Here is an 18,473-nt window from a genome sequence, read left to right as displayed (position 1 = left end):
ATTCCTCTCCCCTGATTTTTGTCTGTATTTAAATTAAATTGGAAAGCCGTTTAAAAAAATCCAATGTATTTTGCTTATATACTCATTCAAATTTTCTGCAGAATTTCACACATCTTTATATTGTACTTTCCACATTTAACCTCTGCAGATGGCATGAATTTTGATTTAATTTCTATTATTGTGAAGATTGAATAGTATTCTCCCATCACTCAGTAACACTATTTGAAAGTCCTGGTTCTGCATACTGGAAGCCCTCTCTATGTTCCCAGTTTTCTCCTCTAAGTCAGGAAAAAAACCAAGAGCTACCAAGAAGCAGAATTCCAAGGAATGTATCTGCTTTAAAAGATAAGTTAGACGTTAAAAAAACAAAAAGGGGGGGTGGGGGGCAGGGGGAGAGTCGGCATACAGAAAGTTATGTTTACTTTTCTGTTATAACATTGTCCAACAAAATGGGACTATGTGAATGCTTGCACTGACTATACCACCAGGTAGTTGGGAAACAGGCTCTTTCCCTGCCTTTACCCTTCAAGTTTAAGCTCAGAACAGCTGAGAACCCTTCCCTAATTTTATTGTAGTGCTTTTATTTCCACTGTTTTCAAGAACAAGTACGTTTCAAGGACCGTAAGAGAAGCAAAAATGTTATCATCGTCATGGTAGATTATCACCATTCTAACACGGATGCTTTCCAAAGCATCTTCTGTGTCACTGAAACTGAGTAACTTTTGACGATCATTGTAGCTCATCTTTGAACATGTTCTGGTTCCAATCATAAAGACTGACTGTGTCCTTTTTTAGGTCTTTCCCTAATAATTCCTTTCATAGCTTTACCAAGTATCAATCTGAAATCTTCCTGATATTTCTCTTCACAACTTCAAGATCTACCTTCTGAACAGTAACGGTCAGCTCAAAAGTTACAATTTTGTATATGAAGTCAAAGGTCCTCCATGAGTATCAATTTTCATGTATTTGCACTGAATGCTTGTGTAATTTAACTGTCTTGTTACGCTGTCCTGTAAAGTTGTTCTGTTTATTTAGTTTGTCCCCATCTTTGTTACTAGTAAAGTACTAGTAGTTGCGCTATATCTTTAGGTATCCTTTCATTGTCTAAGAATTCTTTGGTGAATTCTGTTTGGTTCTGCCATACATGCGTTTCTACTAGTACGCACACAAATATATGCTAAATAAACTCCTAGTATTAAAAGTAAATATCCACGCACAAGTATCACAGTTTTGAATTGATTTACCAGCAAAAACATATACTCTCCCACTAGTGGGATAATCAAACAAGTAGTAAAATTTTCTTCATAGTGTCTTTGGCAAAGATTGCTAATCTAGCATATTGCCAGATTTGACTGTCCTTGTGCTAAACATGTTTCAATATTCTGTCTTTATAAAACCTTTTATTGATACAAAGATTCTTATTTATTTTTTAGTAAATAATACACCTGTAAGAGGATGTTACTCGTATTTAATTTTGAAAATAGTTTGCTTCTCAATAACAGTTTTGTCAGAGAATGCATGTCTAAATATGCAATTGAAGATTAAATACCCTAGACGGTCACTTCAGTTTTGGAAGTTTAGGGTTACCTATTGTACTGGTATTGGCTGGGATGGAGTTAATTTTCCTTGCAGCAGTACATGTGGTGCTATTCCAGACTGTTAACCAAAATTGATATCACAGGGATGTTTTAGCTGTTGTTTGCAGTGTTTGCACGCTGCCAAGGCCTCCTCTTTCTCCCTCTGCCCCTCCCAGTGACACAGCCAGGACAGCTGACCTGAACTGACCAAAGAGATATTCTGTACCACAGAGAATCACACTCAGCAATGCAAGGGGGGTTGCCGGGGGTGGTGCGTGGTGGTGGTGTAGTTTTTCCAAAAGTGCCATTGCTCAGGGAGTGGCTGGGCATTAGTCTCTTGGTGTTGAGTGATTGGTTTTGCATCGCTTGTTTAACCACCCCCTCCCCTTTTTTTTTTTTTCTTTCACTTATTAAATTGTTTTTTATCTCTAGTCCATGAGTTTTGTTGCTTTTCCCTTTACAGTTGCCTGTCTCATTGCACCAGGAGACATAGGGAGTGAGCAAGCAGCTATGTGGTGCTTTGCTACCTACAGGAGTTAGCCTACCAAATCTATGCAAATCATCCACTTGTAAAATAAGTCTTTGTTTGTGTACTGGTTAGGAACTGTACAAAGAAAATATTTTATTCTATTATATTTTTAATGGTGCTAGACTGTCAGCAATTTAATGGGAGGACAGGTCAATTATTAAAATATACCTCCTGCTGAAGTTCTTCCCATCGAGTATTGAACTTCTCAAGTTTCTCATTGATCAGTTCGTCCAAGATGCCACCATCAGTTAAAGTCTGAGCCAATTCCCGAATCTGATTGCGATTTTCTTCTGGATGTCTCATTAAACGTTCCAAAGACTGAAACAAGGTCAAAAAAGTATTTTGTTTTCCTTTCTGCAAATAAGATTCTATGGAGCAATCAGAACTTGCCTTAAAAACATAACTTTACATTTCATACACAATAAAAAAAGAGAGAAAAGATATAAACAGCTATGTCCCATGCCTTGACATCAAGTTCTGTACTGCAAATAAAGAATTTTCGCAAAGCAATAAATTGGGTACTTGATTTTAAAACCAGGGACTACGCTCAATGATTTCAGTAAGCCTATTTGTGTACTTAAAAATTAAAAAAAATAATGCTTGAGTATCTGACTGGATGAAGTTCAAAAGAAAAAATGCATTATTAATGTAACATTTTGTATTTTTATCCACTAATTAACTTAGTTTCTACAAATTTTAAATGAATTCCATGAATAAATTTAAATGAGTTCCATGAATAAAAATTAAGTAATAGTGAACAGAGCTGCAGTACTAAGATGAAAGCTTGATCTCTCTGAAGTCTTCATTTTCTTGACTGGCTTAATTGAAGCCATGTTTTTTAAGAACAAGTATTCTACTGTCACCAAAAGTTGTCTATGACATCAGGCATAACACATGCAATTACTCTGTCTCACTTAGGTGGATTCAAATTCAAAACCTCATTTATTAAATGAAGTGAGAACACAGAACTTGCCAAATCATCTGCATCTTTCTTATGTGTAACGTTGATTCATAGTTTGTTTTGAAAGTAATGTGATTTACAATTTATCAATACATGTGATATGATATTTTTTAAGTCAGCACTTACATCTAAAGACTCAGAAATCTCTTCTGCACCTCCCTGGATATTTTCAGTTGCCTTCAGTTTCACTTCAACCTCATTCAACCATTTATTTTCTGCATCCAAATACGACAATAATTCACGCCAACATGCCCATACCTCCTGATGGAGAAAAAGTAGTTTACTGAGATTGAAAATATCACAGGTAACTTTCAATTATTAAAACATTTAAAACATTACATGTTTCATCGCCAAAACAACATGGTTGATATCTGATGGTTACAGTGCCATTTAGTTGATTTTCCCCCCAGTATTTATATGTTCCAAATAGATATAAATCACAACCAAAACATTCTGATTAAACAGAGTAAAACCACAGAATATAGCGTGAAAAAGTGAATACTTCTGCTAAACATGACTTGAATCCTCTGTCTTATGAATTATGCACTTTTAATGCTTTTCTGTAAGATTTTCTTGTAATATATAAATATAGAAATTATCAAATTTTTAATGACTCATGTTAGAGGTTTATATCTTTCTGACAAGATGTAGTTAGGCTGCTTATATATTCTGTATATTAATTACTTAAAGAACAGGTTCATAAAATGTCTACAAACACAGCTTTCAAGAATTCTGATGGAAATCTTCATGGAAATTAATTTTAAACAACATCTAATGCAATTTATAGACCACTTAACTGCTAGAGTACTAAACATAATGTTGTAAAATAAAATTATGTTCTTATTCTCCTGGAATTAAATTGTTGTCCACTATTTTATTTTTACAGTTCCTGAAGATACTTATATAAGCAAATAAAAATGGCACTTTATGCACAAGCAAAACATTTAAAGTCTCTGTAAATCACCTTTTCCTTGCTCCCTTTTTGTTAATAGAAGTTAATATAATTTTATTGAGATGCATTAGGATGTTTTTATATCAAGTTTCCCAGAATGCAATTCATCTCACCTAACTTTGATCATATCAAATGTGTCGGGTCTAGGAAGAGTTTATAGAGGGTTATTAACACTCAACAACAACATTAATGATCAGGAGAAATAGAGGCTACCAGCTTAGACAGAATTGTCACAGTGAAATTTAGAGGAGATAAATTTTACCCAGGTGTAAAATTGTCCTGTAAAAAGTTATCTATTCCAAATTTGTTCACAACAAAAACTCATACCTGATTCACTGTGACCACTGTATAATACGCAAATAGTCCTATGGCAAGAGTCTTTAATGGGGTTGGCCAAAATGGCAGAGTCAACTCAAAATGCATGAGACATATTCAGCTTGCCAGCAGATCAAATGCTGTTCCCATGCTGAGATAAAACTCCCTGTTTGGCTTCAGTGCCATTTAATCAAAATCTCAGCCATGGAAGAAAGATGCCTAGAGGAGCTGGTGAAAACAATGTCACAGGGTTGCTACAGAAGCCAGATTCTTCACTTAACTCAGATGGTTAAGAACCCTGAGCAGCCATTGCTGTCTTCCACATAAGAGCCATGTTTGAGGCTTCTCTTTTAATATGACTCTCTAGCACATACGATTCTCAAAAAGATTTAGTATATGGCTCATACCATGTGGTATGTGGTATTTGGTATATGGCTCATGAAGCGAGGACAGCCTTAGGCTACTTATGATCCTATATGCTAATACATCTTTACTCTCTACCTTACTTATGCAGTTAGAAGGGCTATAAATACAATGACTGACAAGATATCCAACCTCCAAAGTTTTACACTTTCCATTCAGTCTGCTGCAGAGTCGCTGGTAGCTGGTGATTAGAACATCAAGCTCCTTTTTCAATGCCTCATGAGCTGCAGGTGGAGCTTTTGCTATAAAATTATTCACAGAATCAGTAATAAGCTTCACTTTCACTTCTTTCTGCATGGCTTCTTCCTTTGCTCTCTGAAAAACAAAAATTGTAGTCCCGGTTTAAGAAGGAAACTTATTTCTAATAACTGTCAGAATTCTTTCTGACAGAATTCTGTAAGAGGGAAAAAAAATCAGCAACCTCACAAAACAAAATGCCAAGAGCCATTTAATTCCCAGACTGCCTGACATAATCTTGAATGCACCCAAACCCAATCTTTTTTCCTTTTGTTGCCAGTACACGATACTCAATACCATTTAACATCTCACAACTGTTTAGTTTTCTGGAGATCAGAAAAGTAAAACATTTCATTATGTTGTTTTGGTTGTTTTTTTTTTCCCCAAGAAATGCTCCAAATACCTTTGCCATAATAACTTATGAATTGCAACTGACAAAAAAACAAACAAACAAACAAAAAAAAACAAACCAAAAAAACCCCAAAACCAACTGTGGTGTTATAAATTAATGTATCCAGGTTTTAAGGTACAATCACAAGTAGCAAGACAGAAAATAAGGAAAATACTTATGACTGATTTTTCTATCCTTGCCACTGTCATTAACCTGCATTTAAAGAGAAAATGAGAAAATAATTTTTTCTCCAGTGTATATTTCACACTTTTATTAGAGTATTAATATTGATTCCATTCTTTCACTTTACAGAGATGGAAAAATCAACTCCATTAATCACGACCAGCGAACACTAACCTAACATGGAGAGAGGACAAAGTGAAAAGGGAGTGTCTGCCTAACAGCACTTTCTGCATCAGACCCTAGGCAAAGCAGCTTAACAGACATAGGAAATATAAAGATCAAAGGGACACAGAGAAAAACAAATGGATGGTGAAATAAACCCATAACTAAAAAATCCTATATAACTGATCTGGTACCATCAACCTGCCACTTTTTCCCTGTTTTAGCCTATATAAGCACAACACCTGATAAACCCAATTCCCAACTTTCTTCCTCCATCTTTTGCTACTCCCCCTCTTGTTATGCTGTCTCATTTGTAAAATATAAGATTATCATACCTAGCATTGTTTCCTCTGGGTGCTTATAATGGGATGGTGTCTATGACTGCAGACATACTGCTACCGGAAACAGAGTGATGGTATACATAGTGGCATCAGTGTGTACTGGTCTTCACAGGAATTTAAGATGGGAACTCCCTGGCCCGAAAACACTAAACCAAAACCTTGCTCCAAACAACCTTCTTTCTCTCTGGGTCTGAGAAAGTCCATGAACCAGAATAATTGGGATCAGGCTGCCATTGTCAGAAAGTTTACGAGGTTGCTCTTGGCTTTCCTTTTCCCTAGCTGTGGGAAGAAATGGGCTGCAGGATGAACAAAGAGTTCTTGTCTAGATTTTGCCTGTTGTGTGTGACAGAAGAGGTGGCTGCAAGCCTTCAGGGAAAGGATCATCATAAGCAGGTGAAGGAATGCATGACAAACGATCTGGTTATCTGCATAGGTTGAGGTGTCACATTTTGGCACAGCCTGTGCTTCAGCTTGAAGTGCAGAATATTCAGCAGGAAAAAGATTATAAGGGTTGTGTCTAAAACTATACATCTTACCCATTTTTTAATGCAGTAAAATGTATAAAATTGAGGTTTGATATTTAGTTACTAAAAAAACCCTGTATCTCTAGAGCAGATGTTTACTTTTGATAGTGGATACCCCATCCCTTGAAGTGTTCAAGGCCAGGTTGGATCTGTCTTTGAGCAACTTGGTCTAGTGGAATGAGTCCTTGTAGGCGGGTGGAACTAGATGGTCTTTAAGGTCCCTTCCAACCCACACCATTTTATGATATGTCTCACTTACAATGAATTGAACTTGTTACATATATTTCCATATTTTCTGTATATTCTGACTGGCATCAAGTAATTTCTGTCATAAATTAAGAGATCATTGGTTGCATGGTCAGATACTCTCAAACACTGACAAAACCCCATGGACAATGAAGAGTATGTGAACATAGTGTTGGATAGATTGTTAAGGCCATATAATCTGACTTCCTGAATAGCACAGGCCAAACAATTCACCTATGAAGTAAAAATCAGTCCACATCCAGTGGCTGAGCAAGAGTATGCTTCAGCATGTATCACAAACTAGTGTTTTTGTCCAAAGGCCATATTCACCCCACATGAAACCAACATTATTAATTGAGACCAAAATATGCTGTTCCTGTAATGCTATACTAAAGAAACAGTAAATTATGCATACTTAGTACACACCAACATGCATCTTGAAAACCTAAATCTTATCCCTCCCTAATACAAAGAGAAGACATAAAACTGATTTCACTCTATCCGTTAAATGCTGCTAACACCTGATTCTTAGGAATTATTCCTTACATAAAAGAATCTGGAAGCTGCATCAAAATCAAGTATTCAATAAAACAAAGAGGAAAAAAATCAACGTAGTATTGTAAGAGATTAAAGATCTCCCAACATATTCCAAATAGAAATTATTTCAAGCCACCTACCACTTCAAAACTTAGGCTAAAAAGTAGACCTCAAAAGACACCTTCCTAAAAGAACGACTAGACATTCTTTACAATGAGAGCTTCCAAAAGAACTTTTTAACACAGATCAAGGATTTAGTTAATCTTTTACCTTCAGTTCCTCAATAGCTTTCTGTAATTCATCAGGTGTTTTATACTCAAAATCTCTTTCCAAATATTCTTCCTCAGCTTGTGTTATCCATTCATGCATCTCTGACAAATCCTTTCTGAGACTAACTGTCTTATCCAAACCACCTTTTAATGCTGCCTTCTTAGCATTGGCCTGTAAGAAAGAAAAGATTGCATGGTATTTAATGCAAAGCTACTGTAGAAACAACTATATTTTAGCCTGAAGAGAACCAATTTAAATCCTATACTAATCACATTGCTAGTAACATTGTATGTTACATTGTTACATACTACATTGCTGTAATTAGGCAGATGTTAACAAGGAATTAGATAGATATTAATAACAGGTAATCAAGAAAGTATTACACATGTGCATACATCCTTTTTTTTTAGTGAGTCATTGCTGTGCAGAACGAGTTTTCAATGATCCTAGAACATCCTGAGGTCATTAGAAAACAAATCTGGAAAAAACGCATCACCCAGGGATATCTTCTAAAAGATGTAAAAAGAACCACCACAGGAGACCATGAAAGTGCATCCAAGGATGAAACCAGAGGCTCTTGAGCTATAAAGTCAGATGGCCTTCTAACCAGTTTGAATGCAATTTGCTAGAGAAGAAAGCAATATGCATAGCTCCCTTCTACTAATGAGGTCATTATTGATTTTCTCAGAAAAGTGTATATCCTAAAAATAGGTAAGTAAAAAAGGAACTTCCCAGTGGGAGAAACTACTTATCTTAAAGGAAAATAATGCTTCTGTGAAATCCTTTGCCAGTCATTATGTAGGGGTCATATAATATGTTATACAGCTCATGTATGGAACCAGAACTAAATGATATTTAAGATCCCTTCCACCCCAAACCATTCTTTGTTTCTATGATTCTGCATCAACTTATCAAAATTGTCCATAACTGTTTGATCCATTGGCTGAGCCATCTTTCAGTGGTGTAAAGAAGTTTACAACAAAACCAGTTAGTTGCACTGGTGCTGTTTTTCAGACCTGGTCTTGCAGAGCTGATCATGACAATATCCTGCACTGTGATGCTACTTCGGTAAATGTAATTTTCAGTCACAACAAGAGGAACTCTGTATTTGATCTTAGTTTCTGACTGTTACTGGCTTCACTAGCCATCCTTGAGGACTAGCTGTTATGTATAAATGTTGTTCTGCATACATGTTGTTTTGTAAAAGAGAGTAACAATAAAAAGGTGATGTTCAACAAGTATAGAAGCAGAACCATATACGGCCCTGCAAAATTGCTTCTTCCCTCAGTCATTGTACCTGAAGACAGGGTAATCTCCTGTCATCTGGAAAGAGTATCTGCCAATTGTTAGTACTCAGAGTCATATTAACTGCATGTATATCAACCCAAGCTGATTTTTCCAAATTCTTTCATGAAATTCCCACAGACCAAACTGATTTTTATATTTATTACTCATGTGTTTAATAGCTCTTACTGAACAAGTTGTGTTAGAAATGCTCACTGAGAGGAAATAATTTGTGCTGTGTACGGAACAGAATTATTACAGTCAGATTTTAAGGGAAGTCAGAAGAAAACTGTAATAGACTTCTAAACTCATAAGGCATTACTTGAAATTTCTATGAGAGAAGTGCAAAGACATTCCAACTTATTAACATTACAAAAATAAGCAATTAAAAAATCAACATTAGTTGAAGGGTAAAGACTACAGAACTGGATCAATAAAATGTCTTACATATTTCAAAGATCAACTTTTTTGAAAAATGTTTTTATCAGAAAAATATACAAAGGCTATTTTTCACATGTAAAGTGAAGAATAATAATTCTAGAAAACATTAGACCACCTTGAAAGGCAATAGTTTTACTATTACAGAAATAGACATTAAAAAGTTAGAAAACAGAATGAGCAAGTAGAAAAAACAGTAAAAACACCCAGCCCACCACAGCCCACCACAGCCCGTCCCAGCCCGTCCCAGCCCACCACAGCCCGTCCCAGCCCACCACGGCCCGCCACAGCCCGCCATAGCCCAACCTGAAAGACATTTTATTTGAACTATCATAAAGAATGAGAATCCAAAGGCCATAATTGAAATAATAGTAATTTTTACATCCCTTAATCTGTAAAAGTATTTATTATGACTGTCTTTAATTAAAATAAAATAACTGTCCTTGCCTGATATGACCTATTCTCTCAAATTTGTGTGACCATCAGAGACTGTAATTTACACAAATGTATATGTGTGCATACTCTTAATTCCAATTTACTGCCTTAATGTCTTACTTAGTCTGGAGTAATGACATGCAAGTACAAGATGCAAAAGAAAATGTAACACTAAATAAAGAACTCATTTTTTTTGCAAAAGCCCATATACCACTTTAACATGCCAGTTTTGCAGGAGCCATAAAATCATTCCTGTTAAGATCTAAGATATTAGTATGTAACTTCTTTTATAAAAATAGTAAGATATTGTATTAGAACATAAAGAAATATACTTTACATGTATGGCTGTATACTGAATAATATTCCTAAAATGGAAGTTTAATTAATGTGAACCAACTATGTCAAATTCAGTTTCAAATCTAATGGATATGCATAGAAGGACAAATTCTGCCAATAAGAAACCTGATTTTTAATTTGAAATGAATGAGTCACAGCAGAAGATGTGATACCTGTTGACAAATATGTTCCCATTGAATATTGAGATCCTTTAGTTCTTTTTCTATTCTGGAAGCAAATTCTGGCTCTGCTCCACTTTTCATTTTCTTCCCAACCTCATTAACACTGTTCAAACTGGGCTGGATTGTCTGGATATCATTCACTAAGGCCTAAAGGAATAGCAGAATATTAGCAAGCAGCATTCACACCAGTTTTCAGGTATGCTATCCTTATCAAAATGCATCTACGTAAGATTCTGACTAGTCTTTGATGCAGATCTCCACTTAAATGAGCACAATTAACAAGCTTAGCTATGAAAATGCATTAAAAAGTAATGAGCAGCTGTAATGTGGTAAGCAATGCTGTATCAGATAAAAGTTAATTTGCAAAACATATATTATGTAAATTTCAAATGTTATGTATATACTATATATACACAGACATATAACGCTATATATACTATATATTATATCTATTACAATGCCTATATCTTTTATTCACATTTGCTAAAAAGCATCCCAGCACAGTAGTGGAAAAACTATTTGTGAAGTCATTAACTGTACCAGCATTATCCTTGGGTTGGTAATTCACCTGATAACTTCCTGAAAATTACCTGAAAGGTGATATACTCTGGTTATGTCCAATTATTAGAATTTAATTTGTGGTTGAATATTATTTAAGCCCTGAGATAGTTCTAAACTGTCACTTCCAATTTTATTTCCTAAGGCCTTTTTCAGTGCTGCAGATGTTACCTGGGCTTCCTACACAGTGGAAAAGGCTAGAAGTGTAAACACATAAAAGATGATGAAGATTTTGGCAGTTTTATTATATGTTTGACAGTAATAGCCAATATTTGTGCAAACTCTTCATAAATTCAGGTGACAGATTTTAAAAGTTATGTTAATTTACTGTTCTGTAGAGATAACAGTTGTCCGATATGATTTATAATAATTTTTATTTACATAAGAGATAAGAGAGAAAGTTTTTTCCCTGCTATAAATATGGAATGATACAGTCACTGTATGCCTCCTCTCTGTAATAAAGTTTACAATTTTTTACCTTATTTTTCCTTCAAACCCAGGAAATGCAGGATGTTCAAATGCACTGCAGAAGACAACCCCCTTATGACATGAAATAATTTTTAGGAACAGTAATCATTTGTGTAACATCTCTACAAGCCTAGCTTATAGAATAAGCTAGAATAATAAATAAATAAATAAATAAATACATAAATACATAAATAAATAAATACATAAATAAATAAAAAATACAGAATAAGGTGGAATCAAATAATTGCCAAGCAGGCAAGTAATACTCACTGTACATTGCTCAAGTTGCTTTTCCAGTGCTTCTGAATCACCAAGGGCGGGCCACTCTTCCTTCAGAAAAACATCCACTTCAGCCATCCACTTCTTCAGTGTTTTAATGTCATTCTGTTTTATTAAAAATACATTTTATTGCATCATAGAGAACATGACTGGCAATAGTGTAATTCATCCTGGCACTATGACTAAAACTCATTGCAGTCTAATTTCAAGATTATTGAACTGTCTGAAAAATACAAACACGGCAGAGAAACAAAACCAATTTTATCTGAGACCATCATTGACTCTTTAGCCTGCACTCTGACCATTTCTGCCCAAGTTTAATGTGCCTGCAAGCAGGCAACGTTTTGGCTCTCAAGTTTATGCCTTCCAGATATTGTTTATGTTTAGATGTTGACGCGTGCTCATTGGTTCCTTGTATGGCTTCAGACTACTCATGCTAAGCAATTAATTCAGGCTCACCTATTAAATCCTCCCGTGCTTCAACTTAAATTTCAGACTCCTTTTGGAAGTTGCATGCTCTATTGCTTATTTCTCTATCAGAACACAACACAGAAAAACTCCCTTACTACTCAAAATGAAAAAAAAAAAAGTAATTGTAAAAGTAATTGCAACAGATTCACTTCAGAAAGAAAAATCATATAATGACTCAATGAGTCATTTCAAATACTGACTCTCAGTTACCGTTTCTAGCAGTAGATTATTTGTAATCACTATTTAGCTTTCCATTGTCTTTAATTAACCCTTGAAATTAATAAAAAAAGCTAAATATCAAATGTTTAAAAAGAAGGAATGCTACTAGCCCCAGTCAATATTACATAGAAAATCTAATACCTTGAAAGGCAGAATAAAATTTAGAAAGATATGTCACTTACAATTACCTTAAAATGCCACCTTAGATAAACAGTTAGATGCACATGTTAAAATAAAAGTTAAAAATGGCAAAAAATTTGAAAGGCAAATTATAAAGCATTTGTTCATCAAACTGTTTTCATCAACAGTGAAGTACATATCGATGTTATATGCTGAATGCAAAGTTGAATTAAAGCACAAAAAAAGGACATTTCATTAGAATACAGACTGTGCCCTAAAATGTGTACATAAAAGCCTTAGCAACTATTACAAGATAGATAACCAAAGGGAACATTTTCCTAATATGCTTGATAAATTTAATAGCAACAGGCTACCATGGAAAATGGACGGACTTAATAACAATAATAATACAGAAATTATCAGTATACTTCAGAATGGCAATTACCAAAACACTGTTTAAGTGTCTACTGAGAATTCCATTATCAGTCAGTAAAAATAGTTCAGAATTCATGATGAAACTTTAATACCTTTAAAAGAATACTTTAAGTATAGCTCATTAATACTGCAAAATATAGATCTGATGGGATTTACTTAAAAAGAGATCAGTTTCCAGCTACCAATGAAGATTGAATGTATGACTTGCATTTTTAATCAGACTGTAAATGCATTTTATTTATCCATACTGATTTCATCGTATCCCATGCTGACACATTCCATAAATCGCAACAGCTAAAATAATCGTCTGGAAGTCATTCAAGGAGTTGAAATGACAATGACTTTTATATTACCTGTGTACTACAGTGACTTCAGCAATAAATGTAAAGGCTCACATAGCTAAAAAAATACATGCTGTACCAAGGATGATCATGATGCTCAGGACTCTCTCCTTTTAAGTGTATTGCTATGTTTTGTGCAGTTGCACATATTTCATTATACTATTGATAAAACCACTTTCCAGTTTTCCTATTTATATTGGTTTTATGTGGCAAGGTTTTGGTAGCAGATGTGGCCTGTGTGAGGAGAGGCCCAGTGCTGCCCAGCGCTGCACACAGCCAGTTGCAGCTGCCTCGAATGGACCCACCACAGGACGGAGCTGACCCCATTGTTAGCTAGTGATGCCTCTGTGATAATACAGTTAAGAAAGGGCAAAAATGCCAGGCACACAAAGTAGGACAGAAAAAAATTTAGAAACATCCCTGTAGACACCAGGCTGAGTGAAGAATGAGGGAGAAGTGTTCCATACACCAGAGCAGAGATTCCCTTGCAGCGTATGGTGAAGACCATGGTGACACAGGTTCCCTCCCTGCAGCCCGTGGAGGGCCATGGTGGAGCAGATATCCACCTGCAGCCCACGGAAGACCCCATGCCAGTGCAGATGGATGTGCCCTAAAGGAAGCTGCAGCCCATGGGGAGTTGCAGACAGGAGCAGATAGTTCCTGAAGGACTGCAGCCTGTGGGAGGACCCACGCTGGAGCAGGGGAAAATAATGAAGAGGAGGGAACAGCAGAGAGGAACTGTTATGGACTGACCGCAGCTCCTGTTCCCCATTCCCCTGTGCCCCTTGGTAAGCAAGGGAACAAGAGTAAAGCAATGGAGTTCAGACTAGGAAAAAGAGGAAGGGGCAGAGGTGTTGTTTTAATTTTCGTGTTTGTTTCTCACTACCCAAATCTAAATTAATTTTTCCCAAGTCGTGTCTGTTTTGCCTATGATGGTAACTGATAAGCAGTCTCCCTGTCTTCATCTCAGTCCAAGAGCTTTTCTGTCCTATTTTCTACCCCTGTCCTGCTAAGGACAGGGAGTGAGAGAGCAGCTGGGGCATCTGGTTGCTGACCAAAGTTATCCCACCATACCATTAAACTTCATTTCATGGCCAGCTTCAAACAACAGAGATGCAGCTACAGAGCCAAAATTACAATTTAGAGCAATGTGGCACTTCAGTAGTGAAATTATAAATGGCACTGATAAAATATTTCCTCTTTTTTGGTCCATTTTGCCTATCTAAAAACTGATTAAGAGTAACAAAATAATCAGTACTTTTCTTCTATTTTTTTTCCCCCTCTACAAAAGAAATGCAAGAACACTTTTCCAGAAAATTTATTCCTGAGCAGACAACTCTATTGAACTAAGCTGAAAATAACAACTACAGTTCACATGCTATTGTATTATAATTCACATGGAGTTAATCATGTATCATGTTCTGCTACCAGCAAACCAAGACCCAGGACACAAATATTTGGTGTTGTAAATAGAAGAAATACAGAGACACAACACTGAGAGGAAACACACTATAAGAACACAGCTTTGAGTATGGCTACAGGATCTCAATATTCAGAATTTTCATTGCAGTATATCCCATGAATATTCAAGTGCTCATTTGCATGGGGGTGAGGAGAGAAAAACGTATAAAAAAATTAAAAATACTTTCTTCATTTTTGTGACTAGTTGATCTTATTTCCTCTGAAACCTGTCCCTTGAAATTCTATAGAAATAGAACAGGAATATGATAATAATGGACATTTTAAATATTATAACATCTAAGTCATAGACATCCCCTGTAATGCTGATACATGTGATTTATAAACACATATAAATAGGAGATACTCCCATTGAGAGAAACAGTGTAAGGTTCCAATGCCATCATTCCAAATACCTGATATTCACGCAATTGTGTAAGTCAGATACACTTCTGCTTTCTGTTATCTGCTCCCAAGATATTACCGTATTTCAAATGACTTTAATTATATAAGTCAATCCATTAAAGTCAATATGGTTACAGCTGCTTCAGCTGCATGAAAAAGTACTTCAGCTATATCAAAAAAGGTAACTAGAGGAATATTTAGTAGCAATTTCATTGAAATAAAACATAAGTTTTGCTATTGAAACAACATAGGCAGAAAGCCACAAAATCAGATTTCAAAGTAAAATCTTGGACCCTCCAAAATCAAGTGAACATTTTAATACATTTTATGTAGTGTTTTGATATTTCACTTTGGTGTTACTTTCTTGAGGTGTATGTGTTCTGTGCTAGTCCCACAGCCACAAGCCACCACATAGCAGTTGAGGCTGAAAAAGTTTGGTTAACCTGGAATCGCTGGAGTTTGGTCATAAGCTCCTCAAGTTTCTGACAATGTTCCACCAGCTGTGCTGATAATTTCTTCCAGCGGCCAAGGACCATCTCAATCTCTGATCGATATTTTTGGCTGACTTCTGCAGGGGCTTTCCTGGACAGATCTTCCACAGTTGTGCTGAGATAGTTCAGGTTTTTTTGCTGCTCTTGCAGAGAACTTTGTAGAGCCTATGAATAAGAAGCAAATTCTCTTTGTTTCACAAACACAGGTGAGACTGCTGAAGAAAGAAGTTAAAACTATAAATGTAGGTCACCTTTGCTAAAACAATTTTTTCTCTGTTCTTCTCAAACTAGAAAGTAGAAATTTTAGTTGAACTGAGAATATAACCAGAGGGGTTTATCTCTGTTAATAGAGGTGATCCACATACACTTCGTTAATTTGAGGTAAGAATTTACTATGGCCTTAATTATTCCACTTTCAAAAGAATCAGAGTATGCTGGGAAAAAAAAAAGATAAACTTAGAACTGCCTCTATGATTTAACGTTTTTGATAACTTCTCAAAACTTTTGCAATTCTTAGCCCAAATTTGCTGCACTATCTTTTGTTCTATACTTTTTTATTTCTGAATGTGCATTAATAGTTGCATCAAACATGCTTATTAGCCATCCAACAGTAGAACAATTATCAAACAGTGAAATGCAGGGAAGGTTTGTAGCCACTGGCAAAACTTGTTCCATATTTGTGTCTGCTTGTAAATTTGACAGGAAATCTGACAAAGTCCATGCTGCATTTTGCAATTCACAATCATTCCCATGTCAGCACTGGGAAATGACATGAGCTAAATCTATACTTAACTACCAGAGCTATCATCAGAGTAATATTTTATATATCATGAGGACAAACAAAGGCTTTTCCTTAAGATGTTCAATATTTTATAAAAGCAGTTTCAATGGTGAAGAACACTTTCAGTCCTTCAACTTTAGGAATCATTACAATCAAGCATCCACCGTCTCCACAACACCTTGCCTAAAACCATAACAGGTATAATTCCCTCAAGATCCATAAGCTTCAGCAAACTCATGACAACTAAGGATTTCTTCCTCTAAACCTTTCATTTGAGGCATTCGCCCCCAGCCTGACCACTCACCTTGAGCTCCCTGAGTCTCTGCTCCATGATTTCATATTCAGCAACTGCAACCTCAGGCATGGAAAGTTTAGTTTCTGACTGTTGGATCCACAGAAGTACAGTGTTCATTCTCTCTTTGTAGTGTGCAGGAGGCAAACTGTCAAAAACTTTATTCAATGGGAAAGAAAAAGGACAGAAATTAAATAAATTTGTGCTTTTTCTTTTTTTTTCTGAAAAGTGTTAGATAAAAGACCGAGCAACTGGGCCAGTATGTCGATGTCAGATTTTTCCAAAATTTGTGGAAGCAGAAAACTTTTGAAGAATGAATACGCTTGTTCTAATGTTTATGATATCTCTGCCATTTTATCAGTTGTGTGTCATTTGACTTGCTAGTTATAGGTCACATGGCAACTTCTATAGCCAAGACAAGTAGTCTAAAAATGTGTGTTTAGAGATTCACAGGCAAATCATCGTACTTAACCCAAATTCATATTGCAGAAAAGCAGTAAGAAACAGCATTCCCTTTTATGGTCCATGTTTGTGTGTTTAATGTTTCTGTTCAAGTAAAATGTTCTGTTCAAGACATCTGTTCAAAGCTTAGAAAATTAATCTTTTTTCAGCATTAAAGTTTTATTTTATTTAACTGTGCTTATTGTGCCAACATTACAGCTGCTGTAAATAGACAACATCTGGCATACACATGAGCAACTCATTAGCAGAGATATTCCCTCTGCCCTCAACAACAGTTGCTTCTATACTTACTGGAAAAAGAACAGACAAATAACGTGCCTGGTTGGAAATGAAACATTTCCAACTTGCACCACATAACAATGAAGTATATAAAAGGTGAAAAAAATGTTACACCTATTCCTACCTCCTGTATGCCTCTGGTGTTTCAGAAAGAACTGTACTGAAAAATTACATAACTGGACAAAAAGCAATTTTGACAAACAACACAAAGTTTTTAAGTGCAAGCTTGCTTACATTCTCACACAGCAATGCTTGGCAGAAGGTACTTCGGATTTTAACCTATTTTTTTAGCTGATCAACAGAATGCTGCTTGAAAAAAACCCTAATATTTTCAGTTAGGCATCACAACAACATACGAAAATCAGGGCAATTTAAACTCTGTCTTATAGACTGCGTGCTTTGTATGGCATACTTTCCTCATATAAATCTTGCCTGATCTATCTATCACACACATCTGGGGATTTACAAAATACTTGGGTACCAAGAAAGACAAAATTTTTTTCCTCTGTGATGTATTTTCTTTACACAGAAAGTAGTACTAATACATTCTTGGAAACACAGAAAACAAACATTTCCCATCTCATCAAATAGCATTTTATATGTTTTTTGTTCCTTAGTGAGACTTGTACTGTCTTTGACTGATTTAATCCAAGCAATTCCTAGTTTAGAATAGAACATGCATCTAAACACATCACTCCAAATGAAGGGAGATATAATTTCAACAGCTCAGAAATGTTAAAGGAGTATACAATTCTTAAACTTCAATTTTATTTAGAAATATGAAATAGAGTTCAGTATTGTTATGTAATGTTTTACTTCTATAAATACATTTCTTATTTAAATGAAAAACAAATCTTAGGACTAAAGTATGAATTCAAGCAGCTATATTAAAAAAATGGCTACATTCTTAGCAGTGAAGGGCACCTCTGAACAGGTAAAAACACAAGATATGCTGTTACAGCATACTCCACCAAACTGCATGAAACTCTTATCTTGCAAGTCTGCCAATAATAATAGTAATTTTAAAACCATGCAAACGCTGCAAATGCTTTGTCCTATTTTAATGATTTATGTTCTCTACTATAAGAAGG

General features: G+C 35.5%; 1 protein-coding gene across 9 annotated transcripts in view; it reads right to left on the bottom strand.

Annotated features, from left to right (window-relative positions):
• The window catches only part of DMD (dystrophin), a 1,095,710-nt gene that overhangs the window by 700,085 nt on the left and 377,152 nt on the right, over nt 1-18,473 (bottom strand). For all 9 annotated transcript variants that reach the window (XM_037376983.1, XM_037376984.1, XM_037376980.1 and 6 more), the window contains 8 exons: nt 16,654-16,799; nt 15,521-15,733; nt 11,620-11,733; nt 10,315-10,470; nt 7,649-7,819; nt 4,890-5,072; nt 3,194-3,328; nt 2,275-2,424 (listed from right to left, as the gene is read on the bottom strand). In XM_037376983.1, the coding sequence (XP_037232880.1) occupies nt 2,275-2,424; nt 3,194-3,328; nt 4,890-5,072; nt 7,649-7,819; nt 10,315-10,470; nt 11,620-11,733; nt 15,521-15,733; nt 16,654-16,799 (1,268 nt within the window). The remainder of the gene's footprint in view (nt 1-2,274; nt 2,425-3,193; nt 3,329-4,889; nt 5,073-7,648; nt 7,820-10,314; nt 10,471-11,619; nt 11,734-15,520; nt 15,734-16,653; nt 16,800-18,473) is intronic.

The sequence above is a fragment of the Falco rusticolus genome, chromosome 2, assembly GCF_015220075.1.
Source record: "Falco rusticolus isolate bFalRus1 chromosome 2, bFalRus1.pri, whole genome shotgun sequence".
Taxonomy (NCBI): Eukaryota; Metazoa; Chordata; class Aves; order Falconiformes; family Falconidae; genus Falco; species Falco rusticolus.
Note: the sequence above shows the minus strand (reverse complement) of the source record. Positions and strands in the feature narration are given on the sequence as shown.